Source organism: Symphalangus syndactylus, chromosome 1, assembly GCF_028878055.3.
Source record: "Symphalangus syndactylus isolate Jambi chromosome 1, NHGRI_mSymSyn1-v2.1_pri, whole genome shotgun sequence".
NCBI classification, from domain to species: Eukaryota; Metazoa; Chordata; class Mammalia; order Primates; family Hylobatidae; genus Symphalangus; species Symphalangus syndactylus.
In genome coordinates, this window is record NC_072423.2 from 144015757 (window position 1) to 144030245 (window position 14489).

The 14489-nt window shown below is 37.3% G+C and overlaps 1 protein-coding gene across 2 annotated transcripts in view; it reads left to right on the plus strand.

The window, feature by feature from the left end:
- The window catches only part of MTMR7 (myotubularin related protein 7), a 115524-nt gene that overhangs the window by 45473 nt on the left and 55562 nt on the right, over window positions 1–14489 (plus strand). For both annotated transcript variants that reach the window (XM_055287070.2, XM_055287088.2), the window contains exon 4: window positions 6654–6811. In XM_055287070.2, the coding sequence (XP_055143045.1) occupies window positions 6654–6811 (158 nt within the window). The remainder of the gene's footprint in view (window positions 1–6653; window positions 6812–14489) is intronic.

Below are 14489 nucleotides of genomic sequence, written 5' to 3' on the forward strand. Positions count from 1 at the left end.
AGTGTTAAAATCAAAAGTACTTTAAAAATAGAAAGAAAAAAAAACACCCAAACCTTAGCATCAGCAGAATGCGAAGGGTGGGGAAGGGAAGAGAAAAGTTTGCAACTGTTAGCAGAGGGACACAGAGGTGTGAGGTGTTTTAGAACCGGTGTAACTATTGAAAGGGAAATTGCTTCAGACATTCTGCTGAATTCAGGCAACTTAAAATAAATGTCGAGATTATCTCTTTACTGAGTTAAGATTTCTGGTATAAGGTAAATCAAATTATTAAAAAATTAGAGACTATTGGTTTGCTTTTTGTGTGAATAAAGATTGATAACAATTTGGTCACGGACTGTAGAAGATCTCAGGAAAAACATAACATGTCCAAATGCAGGCAGCTGTTTCATTCTTGGTAAAGAACTAAGGTTAAAATAAGGGTTGTGGCTCAAATGAGATCAGTTAACCTTGTAGATCTAATGTATTAATAAGGATTGAACTTTTCTGATGAAAAGACCCCTGTTTCTCAGAGGCCTTCAGCTTTTCCCATGTCCTCTCTCCTCTCTTCCCTCCAATTTGCCTCCTGCTGTTTATTTTTGTATCAATTATCTTTCCCTCTTTAGTGTTTGTGGGCACTTCAACACTTAAATAATTTGTTTTGTTTATTTTCTCCCTTTTCCTAAACTAGTTTCTTTTTAGTATTTTAGTCCCCAGTTCTTTTGGATATTTTTTATTTTTAAAAAAATCTCATGGTTGAAGTAGTCTCATTTGCTTTATTGGTAACTTTTTGTATTCCTTGTATAAGTCATTGATGTTTAAGCAATTTTTGCAGTGGTAATTTCTTTTTTATCAGAGTGTAGCAGCCCTTTTCCACTGTGTTAGCTTTAATAGTCCTAATATTTAATTTCAACACTTGTTTGCTTAAAATAGACAGATAAGGTGAGGCACCCTCATTTTTATTTTAAATATGCAAAATCCAGTAATAGCTGTATTATCCTCTCACCCCACTCTAAATGGTTTTTCAACTGCAGTTTTTTTTTTGTTTTTTTTTGTTTTTTTAACTTTTTTGAGATGGCGTCTCGCTCTGTCGTCCAGGCTGGAGTGCAGTGGCGTGATCTCAGCTCACTGCAAGCTCCACCTCCCGGGTTCATGCGATTCTCCTGCCTCAACCTCCCGAGTAGCTGAGACTACAGGCGCCTGCCACCACGCCCGGTTAATGTTTTGTATTTTTAGTAGAGACGGGATTTCACCGTGTTCACCAGGATGGTCTCGACCTCCTGACCTCGTGATCCGCCCACCTCGGCCTCCCAAAGTGTTGGGATTACAGGTGTGAGCCACCGCGCCGGCCTCAACTACAGTTATTTTAAGTTGCCTGAATTCAGCATAATGTTTGATGCAATTTAGCTTTCAGTAGTTACTTTGGTTATTAAAAAAAACGCTCACATCTCTGTGTCCTGATGGCTGTTGGTAAGTTTTCCCTTCCCTTTCCCACCCTTCTCATTCTGCTGATGCATGTTTGTTTTTTCTTTTCATTTTTAAAATACTTTTGATTTTAATATTACATTATTTGTTGCTTCTCCTAGTTAGTCTGTAATGAGAGGCAATTACTCCATATATTTATCCTAAATGTTCTGTTTTTATAATCTTTAACCTGATACCTAGGGAACAAGCTAGGTTATTTTCCTTCCTTCCCTAATGTTTTGTTGTACCCACATCTCTCCCTTATTTTGGAAGAAGGAGCACCCTTTCCTTTATATGGGAGAGAAGGAGCAAAGGTTATGTACGGACGCAACCCCATTTATTCACCTGGTGGTTCCAAGTTGAGAGTTTCCACCTGATGTCTTGCATTTGCTATGGGAAGTAGGAAGTGGGGTTATCTGAGAGTGAAGGAGCCAGGGAGGGCAGTAGAGACTGAGGTGCACCGTAGTGCCATAGGCTTCCCCAGGTTAAGGGGAGCACAATGAACACTGGTGCTAGAATAAAATCAGCCAAAATATGGATCTCTGTGCTTGGTTTGAGCTCATGCTTTCAACTGAAACACTCATTTGGTCTTCCTAGAAACAGTCAAACTATTACTCATCCTTAATTTCATGTAGTATTTTAGAAATTATCATTTTGCTTTCTGGGTAGAAAAACATTAAAGCTGGACTCCTGTTTCATTAGTTACGTGATTTAAGTAGCTAATATATGATACTGTAAATACCAAGATTTCCACATTAACTTTTTCTGATAGTTTTTTAAAAAGTAAAGGTGCACATTCAGTTTACTCCCACAGTCCAAAGGCATTTTGAATATTTTCTTCTTATTGGAGGAGCTCTTGTGTAATGGAGCCCCTGAGGGTGAAGCCTTCTGTGCACTTCCTGCTGAAAGCTGCTGGTCACTAACAGCAGAAGATGTTTTAGTTGGATATGCTGGCTCAGACTGTGATGGGAAAAGCCAGTGGAGCTTTTAATTGCCTGTTTTAAGAGTGGGTAGAAAATCAGCTGAGGGATATGACCTTCCTAGAGTAGGCAAATATTTTCTCTCTGTTCAGATTCTGTAAATATTAAAGATTTGTCTAAAATATAAGAAGCTTTTGCATAACAAAGGAAATGGAAGAAAATACTTGGCAGCCATATACCTGATAAAGGATTAATATCCAAAATATGTCAGGAACTCAAACAACTCTATAGGAAAAAAACAAGTACTCTGATTAAGAAGAGGACAAGGGACCTCAAGAGAAGACATAGATGGCTAACAGATACATGAACAAATGCTCAACCTCAATAATCATTAGGGAGTTGCAAATTAAAACCACAGTGAGGTATCGTCTCACAACTGTTAGAATGACCTTCACCAAAAAGATGGAAGATAACAAAGCTTTGGCAAGGGTGGGGAGGAAAGAGAATGCTTATGCACTGTTGGTGGGAATGTAAATTAGTACAGCCATTATGGAAAACAGATGGAGGTTCCACAAAGAACGAAAAATAGAATTATCGTATGATTCAACAATCCCACTTCTGAGTGCTTACTGGAAAGATTGAAATCTATAAGTTAAAGAAACGTCTGCTCTCACATTTTCGTTGCAGCACTATTCACAGTAGCGAAGTTGTAGAATCAACTTAAGTATCCATCATTGAATGAAGAGATAAAGAAAACATGGTATATACAAATAATGGAATGCTATTCAGCCTTAAAAAGGAAGACATTTTGTTATTTGTGACAACATGGATGGAATTAGAGAGCATTACGCTGAGTGAAAAAAGCCAAACATAACAAATACCATATGTTTTCACTTACATGTGGGATCTATGACAGTTAAACTCATAGAAGCAGAGAGTAGAATGGTGGTTACCAGAGGCTGGGGGTGGGGGAAATGGGGAGATGATGGTCAAAGGGTGCAAAGCCTCAGGCAGGAGGAATAAGTCTCATTATTTTGAGATCTATTGCACAGCGTGTTGAGTATAGGTAATAGTTCGGTAGTATACATTTCGAAACGCTGAGAGTAAGTTTCAGATGTTCTCGTTACAAAAAATGTTAAATACTTGAGGCAATGTATATGTTAATTAGCTTGAATTAATCGTTCCACATTGTAGTCAAAAATCATAACCACTTTTTGGCGGGGCGCGGTGGCTCACGCCTGTAATCCCAGCACTTTGGGAAGCCGAGGCGGGCAGATCACAAGGTGAGGAGATCGAGACCATCTTGGCTAACACGGTGAAGCCCCGTCTCTACTAAAAAAAAAATACAAAAAATTAGCCGGGCGTGGTGGCGGGCGCCTATAGTCTCAGCTACTCCGGAGGCTGAGGCAGGAGAATGGCGTGAACCCGGGAGGTGGAGCTTGTAGTGAGCCGACATCACGACACTGCACTCCAGCCTGGGCGACAGAGCGAGGCTCCGTCTTAAAAAAAAAAAAATCAAGAAAAAACATAGCATCACTTTTTACCCCAGAAATATATACAACTATAATTCATCAATATATTATGAAAAAGTCTGTAAGCAAAAAAATATTGTCAAGCCCTAGTTTTCTTTTTTTTTTTTTTTTAAAGCTTGCCTCCCAGCTAATTGCTAAACATTCTGCTAAATATTTGGCAAAAGTAGAGAGCGAAAAGAACAGAAAATTATGACATGGGAACAATTCAGTAAAACTTTCATCTGTGCTAGTGGCGCTTTTTGATTTCTTAGAGTAGGCAGAGTCTGCAGGCTGCTTCTGGGCTTGCCTGTGGGTAAGAAGCTTGCCCATATTGACATGACTGAGTGTTGGCTGACAAAAATGGGCTTTTCCTGGCCCTCGTGTACAATTTTCCTTAAATTGGGCCTAAGGATTGGTTGATCACCCTTTTCCTTAAAAAAGGGAAAATTTTATAATTTCAGTGTCAACTCATCCTAATGCCTCCTAGTTCAAGAGTGATCTGCTTAATGTCTTTGATAAATTATTCTTGCTGTAATTCATGGATAATTTCATTGCCTCTTCCCAGTGGAAACAGGTATCAGCCCACACACAGAAAACTGTCAGTAGTCATAGGATGTTTTTCTTTTTCTACCTTTAAAGCTCTTTCTAAATATTTAACAAAGGGAACTTAACTGCCATTATTACCCCATATTCAGTAGCTCTCCTTTCACTCAGGGAACTGAGGCTTTCTCAAGAGATGCTTTTGGCGTCCTAAACAACTTGCATTTGTGGTTAACATTATGGTAGCAGAAGCCTGAGTCATGAAAGTGGTACTTAGAGATGGAAAAGATGTGTCAGTGTCGAGCCAACTGTTCCCAGAACAGGATCTGAAGCTTCACATGCTGTCTGCGACATTAGCTAAGATGATAAGAAATTGATTTTACGGAAAGCGTCTGCTCTGGTTTGTGTGTGAGCGCACCTGGGTGTGCGTATTTTGTTGTTTGTCCAAATAGTCCGTACTCTAAGTTTTGAAGTTTAGAACCATGACATGGAAAAAGACTGAAATAGAACATAATTTATCTCACTGACATACAGCAGTTGCTTCTTACTCTCAAGAAAAATGAAGAAATCTGGTGCTTAAAATATGACCCTCGTCTTTCCTCTTCCATGCAGTTGAGTCATCTCAACAGCAAATCAAAACAAGTTCGAAACCTGAGTTTTCACGTCAGGCTGCCTGTGTGTTGCTGCAGCCTCTTGCTGGTGGCAAGATCCTATAAAGGTGTACACATAAATGTATTTAGGAAACGTAAATTGTTCACACTGAATACTATCACTATGCTAAGGACATAGGAGGACCTAGGAAAGCTATGAGGAAGAAATATATTGGAGAAAAACAGGAAGATTAGGGGACTGGAATGAGGAACAAAGAAGAAGAGAGAAGGATCTGCGTTTGGGGAGGGTGTGTTAACACTTAGGAGCAGGCCTTCTGCAGCCAGATGTCTCATTTAAACCTGGACTCCCCGGTTACTGGCTGTGTGACTCTGAGGGAGGGAATGTGCCTCCCGTTTGCCTCAGATTTCTCGTCGGTAAAATGAGGACCATCAGTGTTGCCTATTAACTGGATTAATGCACTTAATTGCAATAGAATCTGGAACAAAGCAAGGTCTGAGTGTCAGCTATCCTTTATTATCATCAGAAATGCTCAGATCTGCACTGTCCAAGATGGTAGCCGCTGGCCACAGATAGCTGTTCAGCGCTACTCCGAACTGACATATGTGGTTAAGTGCCAAATACACGTGAAATTTCGAAGACAGCACAAAACAAAATGTATCAAATATTAATAAGTTTTATATCATGCACATGTTGAAGTGATAATGATTTTGGATATATTGGGTTAAATAAAATAGATTGTTAAATTAATTTAACTCTGTTTTAATGTGGCTACAAGGACATTTAAAATGACATACATAGCTCACGTTATATTTCTGTTGGGTAGCGCTGGTGTCTACACTTCCCTTAAATGGCAAGAGCAGAGCAAGGAAATCAAATGCTAGATTTTACTGGAGAGAGGGAAACAGTGGGGCTATTGGGCTTCACAAGCATCAAAGGCAATATATAAAGACAGAGATAACACGACAGGATTGAAAGAAGCCGCATCATGATGCAGCCTTCAATTCACATCCCACGAGCACAGCGCTGTGCACTATGAATTCATTTTTTATGAATCTTATGCAAATGAGCAGCACAATTACGATATTTATGTAGTTGTTTAAAGTTCAGATGTTTCCAATGCAAACGTTTAACATATTCCAGAGTTTTTTCAACTTTGTTATTTTTTTCTTTTTTAACACTGTGAGCATCAAAATGTGCAACTGGCCTGGGCCTGTGTCTGCCTCTGAGAGGCCATACCAAATCCAAGCTTGATAGGCATTAAAAAAATGGAATCTTCATGTCTAATGAATGCATATGTTCTTAATTTTTATGTTCCATATTTTATGTGGTTTGGAAAATATATTTGCTTTTAAAGCAACAACAAAAAAAGCACAAAATGGAGATGTCCCTGTGTTCTAAAAGGAAAGAAGGTACTGCCAAGTTGAGTTCAGATACCCCGAGGTCATCTTGTCATTGGTGGGAGGAGGTGGGGGACCCTATCCACTGCACACAGGTTACTCCCAGGAGTGTGCTGGGGGTGGGGGTTGGAATGGTCTCTCAGGGCACTCCAGGTGGGACAGAATGTTTTCGGGGAGATTTGGCTCTGGTTTTGACTAAGCTTGATTTAACTTTATCCTCCCTTTTCTTGCAGTGAAATACGAGGAGTTATACTGCTTTTCATTCAATCCCATGCTGGATAAAGAAGAAAGAGAGCAAGGCTGGGTGCTGATCGATCTTAGTGAAGAATACAAGCGGATGGGCCTCCCTAATCATTACTGGCAGCTCAGCGATGTGAATAGAGACTACAGAGTGAGTGCGTGAAACGCAAACACTGAAGCCACGTGAAATTAGGATTTCAGCTAGCTTAGCATCCCTTTATTTTTATCTCCTTCAGGTTTTATAGCTCTTTGTAGATATCCATGTGTGGATCTCCAGGTCTGTCTTGGTTAGTGCCAGCTGTATTTCCAACCTGGACCTTGAATCAAAACGTTTGAACCTGCTGTAGAGATCACCCCTTCCAGACCCTTCATCTCATGGTTGCACAACTTGAAACCCAGAGAGGCTGGGTGGAAGGCCTTGTGGACAGGCAGTTGGTGGGAGAGCTGGCTAGGATCTCATTCTCCCATCAGGTCTTTTTATAGTGTAGTGAGTGATTAGCGGGCAAGTCAGGGAGACTCTGAAGGCAGTTTGGCATGAGCTCCTCTATGTGCTCACTGAGCCCTTGCTTGGTACACAAGGTCACCAAGAGGCTTCCCTAGAGAAACATGTCTACACTCACAGGAAGGAATATGGAGAGGCAGGGAAGCTAGAGTGGCAGAATTAATTCCATCTTCTCCTTAATGACAGGCTTACAGGTCAGGGGTGGTTTCACTATTAATTTTTAAAATATTTAAGTAACAAAAGTAATGTGAGAACATCCTAGAGTTTACAACAGGAAAAAAAAAACCCACCATCCCACTTTTAAAACATTCTTATGTTTTAAAATTTTCCTTCAGTTGTTTTCTCATCTGTATAGTTTGATAACTTTTTTCATATGTAAGTAATGCATATTCATTATCGAAAATTGGAAAACATAGAGCAAAAGAATATTAAATCACCTAAAACTGCCATCATTCAGAGATAGCCAGTGTTACTATATCTGGCCAATAGTCTTCTGGGATTTTAATGTATATATTAATTTTTTTATGTATGCACACACAAACCTGTTTAAACATATATAACAAAAATGGAATCATTACATGTTCCTTATATTCTGCTTTTCTTCATATACATGTTGAGACATTTTTCTGTCAGTAATAATTATATTTTATGATATATTTAAAACACTGCATAGTATTACCTAAGCATGGCTGTATCATATAATATCTACCTGCTTTCTAATTTTTAGACATTTAGATTGTCATTACTTATCACTATTTTAAATAATGGAGAACATCCTGGTAACTATACCTTTGCCCATATTTTAATTTTTTTAAAAGATTGAATTTTAATATAATTTTTATGTCAAAACGCCTACACGAAGTTTTGTGCATGTTGTCAAAAATAACTGTGGAAAGGCTGTACCAATGTCTATAAATTCTCAGTTGTGAATGCTTGATTCCTTATACCCTCACCAGTAAAGAGTTAAAGTTTTTAAAAATCTTTTGATACCTTGATGGTGGGATGAGTGATTTCTTATTTTAATTTAATCTTCATATGTTGATTTCTTGAGTTGTAGCTTTTTATATATTGATCGACCATTTGTATTTTATCTCCTGATAAATGACCATTTCCAGTTACATATTTTGAATTCTGGTTATTTTCTTGACCTTGTCACAGGGATTTTCTTTCGGGTTTTTTTTTTTTTTTTAAAGAAACAGGGTTTCACTCTGTTACCCGGGCTAGAGTACAGTGCAGTACAGCTCACTGCAGTCTCAAACTCCAGATCCCAAGCAATCCTCCTGAGTAGCTAAGATTACAGGCACATGCTACCATAATTGCTTACTTTTTCATAGTTTTTGTAGGAATAAGTTCTCCCTATGTTGCCCAGGCTGGTCTCGAATTCCTGGGCTCAAGCAATCCTCCTGCCCTGGCCTCCCAAATTGCTATAATTTTAAGTGTGAGTCATCTTGCCCAGTCTCACAAGGATTTGCTACATTGCTATATGGTCCTTATAACAATCAATGAAATGATTGTACAGTAGTCCATCAAATGAATGGACTGTAAAGTACTGAAGTGTTTCTTTATTAATATGCATTTAGGCCAGGCTTGGTGACTCATGCCTGTAATCCCAACAATTTGTAAAGCCACAGCGAGAGGATTGCTTGAGCCCAGGAGTTTGAGACCAGCCTGGGCAACATAGGGAGAACCCCATTCCCACAAAAGCATTTTAAAAAATTAGCTGGGCCTGGAGGTGTGCACCTGTAGTCCCAGCTATTTGGGAGGCCGAGGCTGGAGGATTGCTTGAGCCTGGGAGGTTCAGGCAGCAGTGAGCCGTGATCTCGCCATGCACTCTAGCTTGGGCAACAAAATGAAATCTTGTCTCAAATTTTTTAAAAAGGGCTTTTAGATTATTTAGACTTTTTTTTGCCATATGAATAATTCTTGATGTAGTATCTTTATGCATATAATTTCCCCCAATTTTAAATTATTTTAAAAGAAAACTCTTTCCAGAATCTATCAAAAGCCATAAAGGGCCTAATTGTTTTAAAAATTTCAGGCAGGTAGGACATTGATGTTTTTGTTTTTGATCAGTATTTGTTAGTTTCTAGTCCCTTATATTGCATTCAGTGCACATGTCCTATAGAATTCATATTTGGGGAATGTTTTGAAGACTTATGTCTTCATAAAACACAGTATTAATTTTCAATAAATATTTTGAGTCTGGAAAAATGTGTATTCTCTGTTATTTAGGTGTGAAATTTCACATTTATCTAAATTGAATTTCTTATTATTTTGGTCTCTTTGCTCAATTGATTTCTGACAGAGGTATGTGAAAATATTCCTGTTATGATTGTGATTGGACATTTTCTCCTTAAGTTCTAACATGTTTGCATTGTATGTTTTAAAGTTACTCTGCTTAGTACGTAATGATTACGGACATCTGCTTGGTGTATTCTTTTTGTCCATTTCACATATTCCCTTTTCCTGTGAATTATTTCAACTTTGAATTCCATTTTATATATTTCCACTGTTTCTTTCTCTTTGTCAGAATTTGCTTGGTGGAGCTCTGTTTAACCCCTTCTTTTTAACCTTCCTATGTAAATGTTTTGTCTTTTTAAGCTGAGTTTGGTTAGATTTTTTTACTCAATCTGAAAATCTTCTTTTGTGGTAAAATACTATCTGTGATACTGTTCTAGATATCTTGTATGTTTTGTCAATTATGCTTTTTCCTTTTTCATGTCTTTCACTGAATGGTTTTTCCTTGTATTTGCTTGTAATTATTTCAGAAGTATATATGCCATTCCTTTTCCTCTATCGAGTATCTTTCATTTAGAAAAAAAGTTACTTAAATCATCCTACAAACTAGAGAAGGAAAAAAGAAAAAAAAGTTATTTATTATGGCACACTTATGGCATACACAGGACTTTGAAGAATAATGGAATGAACGCCAGGGATCCATGTACTGTGTAAGATTGAACATCGCCATTGCCAGTTAATTTCCCAGATGTTCCTTCCAAATTGTCTGTTGCTTCAGCATCAATGTCTGCAATTTGGCATGGCCGTTCCTTTGCCTTTATTACAGCATTTCTACATTTCTAAATATAGGAAGGCCTCACTTAATGTCAGTAGGTTCTTGGAAACTGCGACTTTGAGTGAAACGATGTACAGGAGATCCTCAAACAACATAATTTTGCTCAACATCATTTTGTGATAGCTATGAGAAAAAAAGGTGTTGTTTTATGTTCTTTTGCTTAAAGTTGCAATTGCCAACAACCTAAGGGCATTGTTGAGCAAGGCCTTACTGTAGTAGTATGTGGTATTGTTTTGCATGGTTTTATACTGTCTGTACTTGGTCTGCATATGCTGTATATAGTTTTCTAAAATTTGACTTTTCACTCAACATGGTAACATTTGTGTTTGTGATCCATTTCATTTAAGAAACATGTATAGTTACTACATGCCGAGTACTGTTCTAAAAACTTGATAAATATTAGCAAATATTAGTTCTATGTATAGTATTATTGTTATTTCTGCTTTACAAATGGAGAAAGTATGACAGAGAGATTAATTGTCTAAGGCATAGAGAGATTAATAACTTGATACCGATAGCTCTGATTCCTTCGTTTTTCACTACTGTGTTGTATTTCATTTCACAAATATACCGTAGTTTTAAAAATTATTCATCCTTCCCTCTTTCTTTTTTTATTTTGTTTGTTGTGTTTTGTTGTCATGAATAAAGCTGTTAAGTGGCTATATATGTGTTGTAGTATGTTGTGTTTCTACTTAGGAGTAGTGTTTATGAGCTAGAGAGTATATAAATTTGAGCTTTACTAAATTCTGGAAAATTCTTTTTTAAAGTGTTTGCATGGACATATTGACCTGCTTGCAAGATGTGAGTTCTCATTATTCCACAGACTCCCCAACAGTTGGTACTGATGTGATATTCGCTGGTATTCTTCTTTGTTGATCCCACAGTGCCACTTCTGAGAATTTATTCTATGGATTTAATAGCATACACACACACTGATACCCAAGGTTATTATTTTATTTTATTGAGACAGGGCCTCACTCTGTTGCCCAAGCTAGAGTACAGTGGGGCGATCTCAGATCACTGTAACCTCTGCCTCCTGGCTTCAAGCAATTTTCCTGCCTCAGCCTCCCAAGTAGCTGGGATTACAGACACCCACCACCACAACCAGCTAATGTTTGTATTATTATTATTAGTAGTAGTAGTAGAGATGGTATTTCACCATGTTGGCCAGGCTGGTCTTGAACTCCTGACCTCAAGTGATCTGCCCGCCTCTGCCTCCCAAAATGTTGGTATTACAGGCGAGCCACCATGCCTGGCCCCCAAAGTTATTTTTTTGAAGCATTGTTTGTAATAGCAAATATTAGAAGAAACCCAAATATCTGTAATTAGGTTCTTGGAAACTGTGACTTTCCAAGAACCTAATTCTTGGAATGGGGGCCAGCTAAATAATTTTTGCTCTATCCATATGATTAAGTTAGTTTATAACCATTAAAGGAAATGTGGAAGATTCCTATGTACTGATAAAGATTGCTAAAATATATTGTTAGGTTAGGAAAAGCAAGGCACAGTATGGTGAATATAGTATAATACCTTTTGGCTTAACAAAGGAGGGAGAATAATAACACGTTTGCCCAAAAGTGATAACATGGAGTGGTGTTGGTAATGGGGTGGGTAGCACACAGGGATGAAAGTGGGATTTCTTCTCCTGCTCCAGCACCACTGGATGCAATTTAGCATTGTTGTTCCTTTGCTTTTATTTACAGCATTTTATGCACCTTTTGGTATTGTTTCATTTATATAACCATGTGGATTTATTAACTGATCTTAACTTTGAGCCAAACTGATTGGTATGAATTGGATCTTAATGTGGTTTTTGTATTGACCTGATCAACTAGTGAGGTTAAGCTTGTGTTTCTTGGCCATTCATGTTGACTCATCTGTGAATCATCTACTCACATTTTTGCTCTCTTTCCTATAAGATTATTTGTCGTTTTCTTGTTGATTTGTAGTTCTTTATATAATGTAGCCAATAATTTGTTATAATTTATAGCTCTTGCAGATATCTTGTCTCAGGAGATTCTGATACACTGTTCCAAGTGTCTTCAGAAGTTTTGAGTTGTCAATCTTTCTTACCATGTTTTGTCTTTTAGCATACTGTTTTTTTTTTTCTTTTTTCTTTCTTTTTTTTTTTATCCTGGTCTGTTTGCTAAACTTTGTCCCAATTTGACACTGTAGAAATCCCACAATTACATTTTTACCAGTTATGATTATTATGGCTTTATAATCTTGATATCTTAAAAGTCAGTTCCTTTGACATAATTCATCAGGATATCTTAAATTTATGGATTTGGGCTAGAACGGACACTTCCATGACAGTGAATTTTCTTCATAACTACACTTAAATTTAACAACCATACAGTTAATTATTATAAAGTATCTGGCTGATGTAATCAGACTAATTTGTTCTCATACTAAAGCTAAGTTTTGAAGTGAATTTTTAGCCTTGAAATGAAAGAAAGGAAAATCCACGTTTAGTAAAGAAAATTGGATACCCTTTTTGTTAATATGACACATTCTTGGGCAACGAAGAAAATGAGACTGAACCACATCTTGTGGAATAACATCTCCTTGGAAATATAGGTTCTTCTATTTTTGATGAGATTTCCTTCTAGGATTAGCGCGTAAACATGAGTCATATATAGTCACTTAAGTCCTACCTTGCACAGACTGCAAAACATGAGTTACTCAGCATTTCTTTTCAGAAGCAACACACAGCAAAACAAAACTAACAGCAAGACAAAACTAACAAGGAACAAACTGTTTTGAAGCAGAAAAGGTAAAAACCTAGGGGATTTTCTGATTTTGCAAATATCACTGAAATGGGAGGAAGATGATGTACCCTGATTTGTCACTAACTTAGCAAGAGAATACAAGTTGTGTTATTTCAGAAAATTTTTGACTAATAATCCATGGAGAGAGAGATATCCAAATCCGTTCCTTTTGCTTTTAACCCCATGGCTGAGAAAACATTTACTTTTTCCTCTCTTATTTTATAACTTATCTTATTTCTTCTCACAAATCCTTAGAGGTTGGTGGGTCAAGAAGTGTCATTTGATGGAAAAGAAACAATTGCCGATGGCGGAAATAACAGACGTAGAATACAAAACTTAGATTCCAGAACCAATTCTGCTATTTTCTTTGTGTGGCCTTGGGCAGGCTAATTATTACTATTATCTGTATCCTCTTACTACCATTGCTATTTATAAGACACTTGCTTATGGTAGTCTAAGTCTCTAAGCTCAGATCTCTTTTTATACCTAACCCTTGAAATTGTCTTTATTTAAATAAAGTAATTGGTATCCATTGCTAGGTTAAAGTTTTAATCTAACTCTCTTGGAATAAAATATAAAATACAACTCAAACCAGTGACTTTATTAAAGCTCATTTATTTCAGTTCTCCACAGCTATATTTTATGTATCATGCATTATTTTATTCACATATATGTCATTTTATCCTGTTCATAACCCCATCCTTCTCCCTGTTCATCATAAATTCCTTGAAATAAATTTTAGCACTGAAATGTTTAAGAAGATTGTCTGTATAGATATCTCTCAGTTTCTGACAACTCTTGCCCCAAAGTGCTCAGTTGAATGATTGGTCCTTGGACGTCTGAGTGAAACTTTTGGATTGCATCTTAGATGGCTAGTAGCCTGCAGTGATAAATATATTTACTGGAAGATTCTAACCCGGTTAACAAAGATCAGCTGTCCTGGGAGTGTGAAATCTTCAAGGCCAAAAACTCTTATTCATTTCTGCTCTTGCAACTGAGAGTAATGCTTGGCGTATAATAAGTACTCAGTAAAAGGTTGTTGAATGAGTGAAAGAGTTACCAAAAGATTACTCTTGCCAGGACAGCACCAAGGGATGTGGGCACTTCAGGAAGGTCAATTAATTTAGTGGAGCACAAAGAAAATCGGTTTCCGTATTCATTTTAAAAAATGGTAAAATGATTAACTGACTAATCCACTTTCAGTAACTAAGGCATAGTGCATGTAAAGAAAATTCAGGAGAAAGACATTTTCCATTCCTCTGAACTAGTCTCATATTCTCTCTGAATTTTGTCAGACGGTTTTCCAAACCAGACAAAATCCTGAGAGGCATACTGAGGTGTTTGAAAATTAGCGACATATGTTGCGTCATTGTGTGCATTATTTATTGTCAGAATTTTGACTACAACTCTGTGAGCTTGTTGCAAAAATGGCAGCAGTCAATGCTAAGATTGTTTTCCCTTTTCTTTTTTCATTGTGATTTAA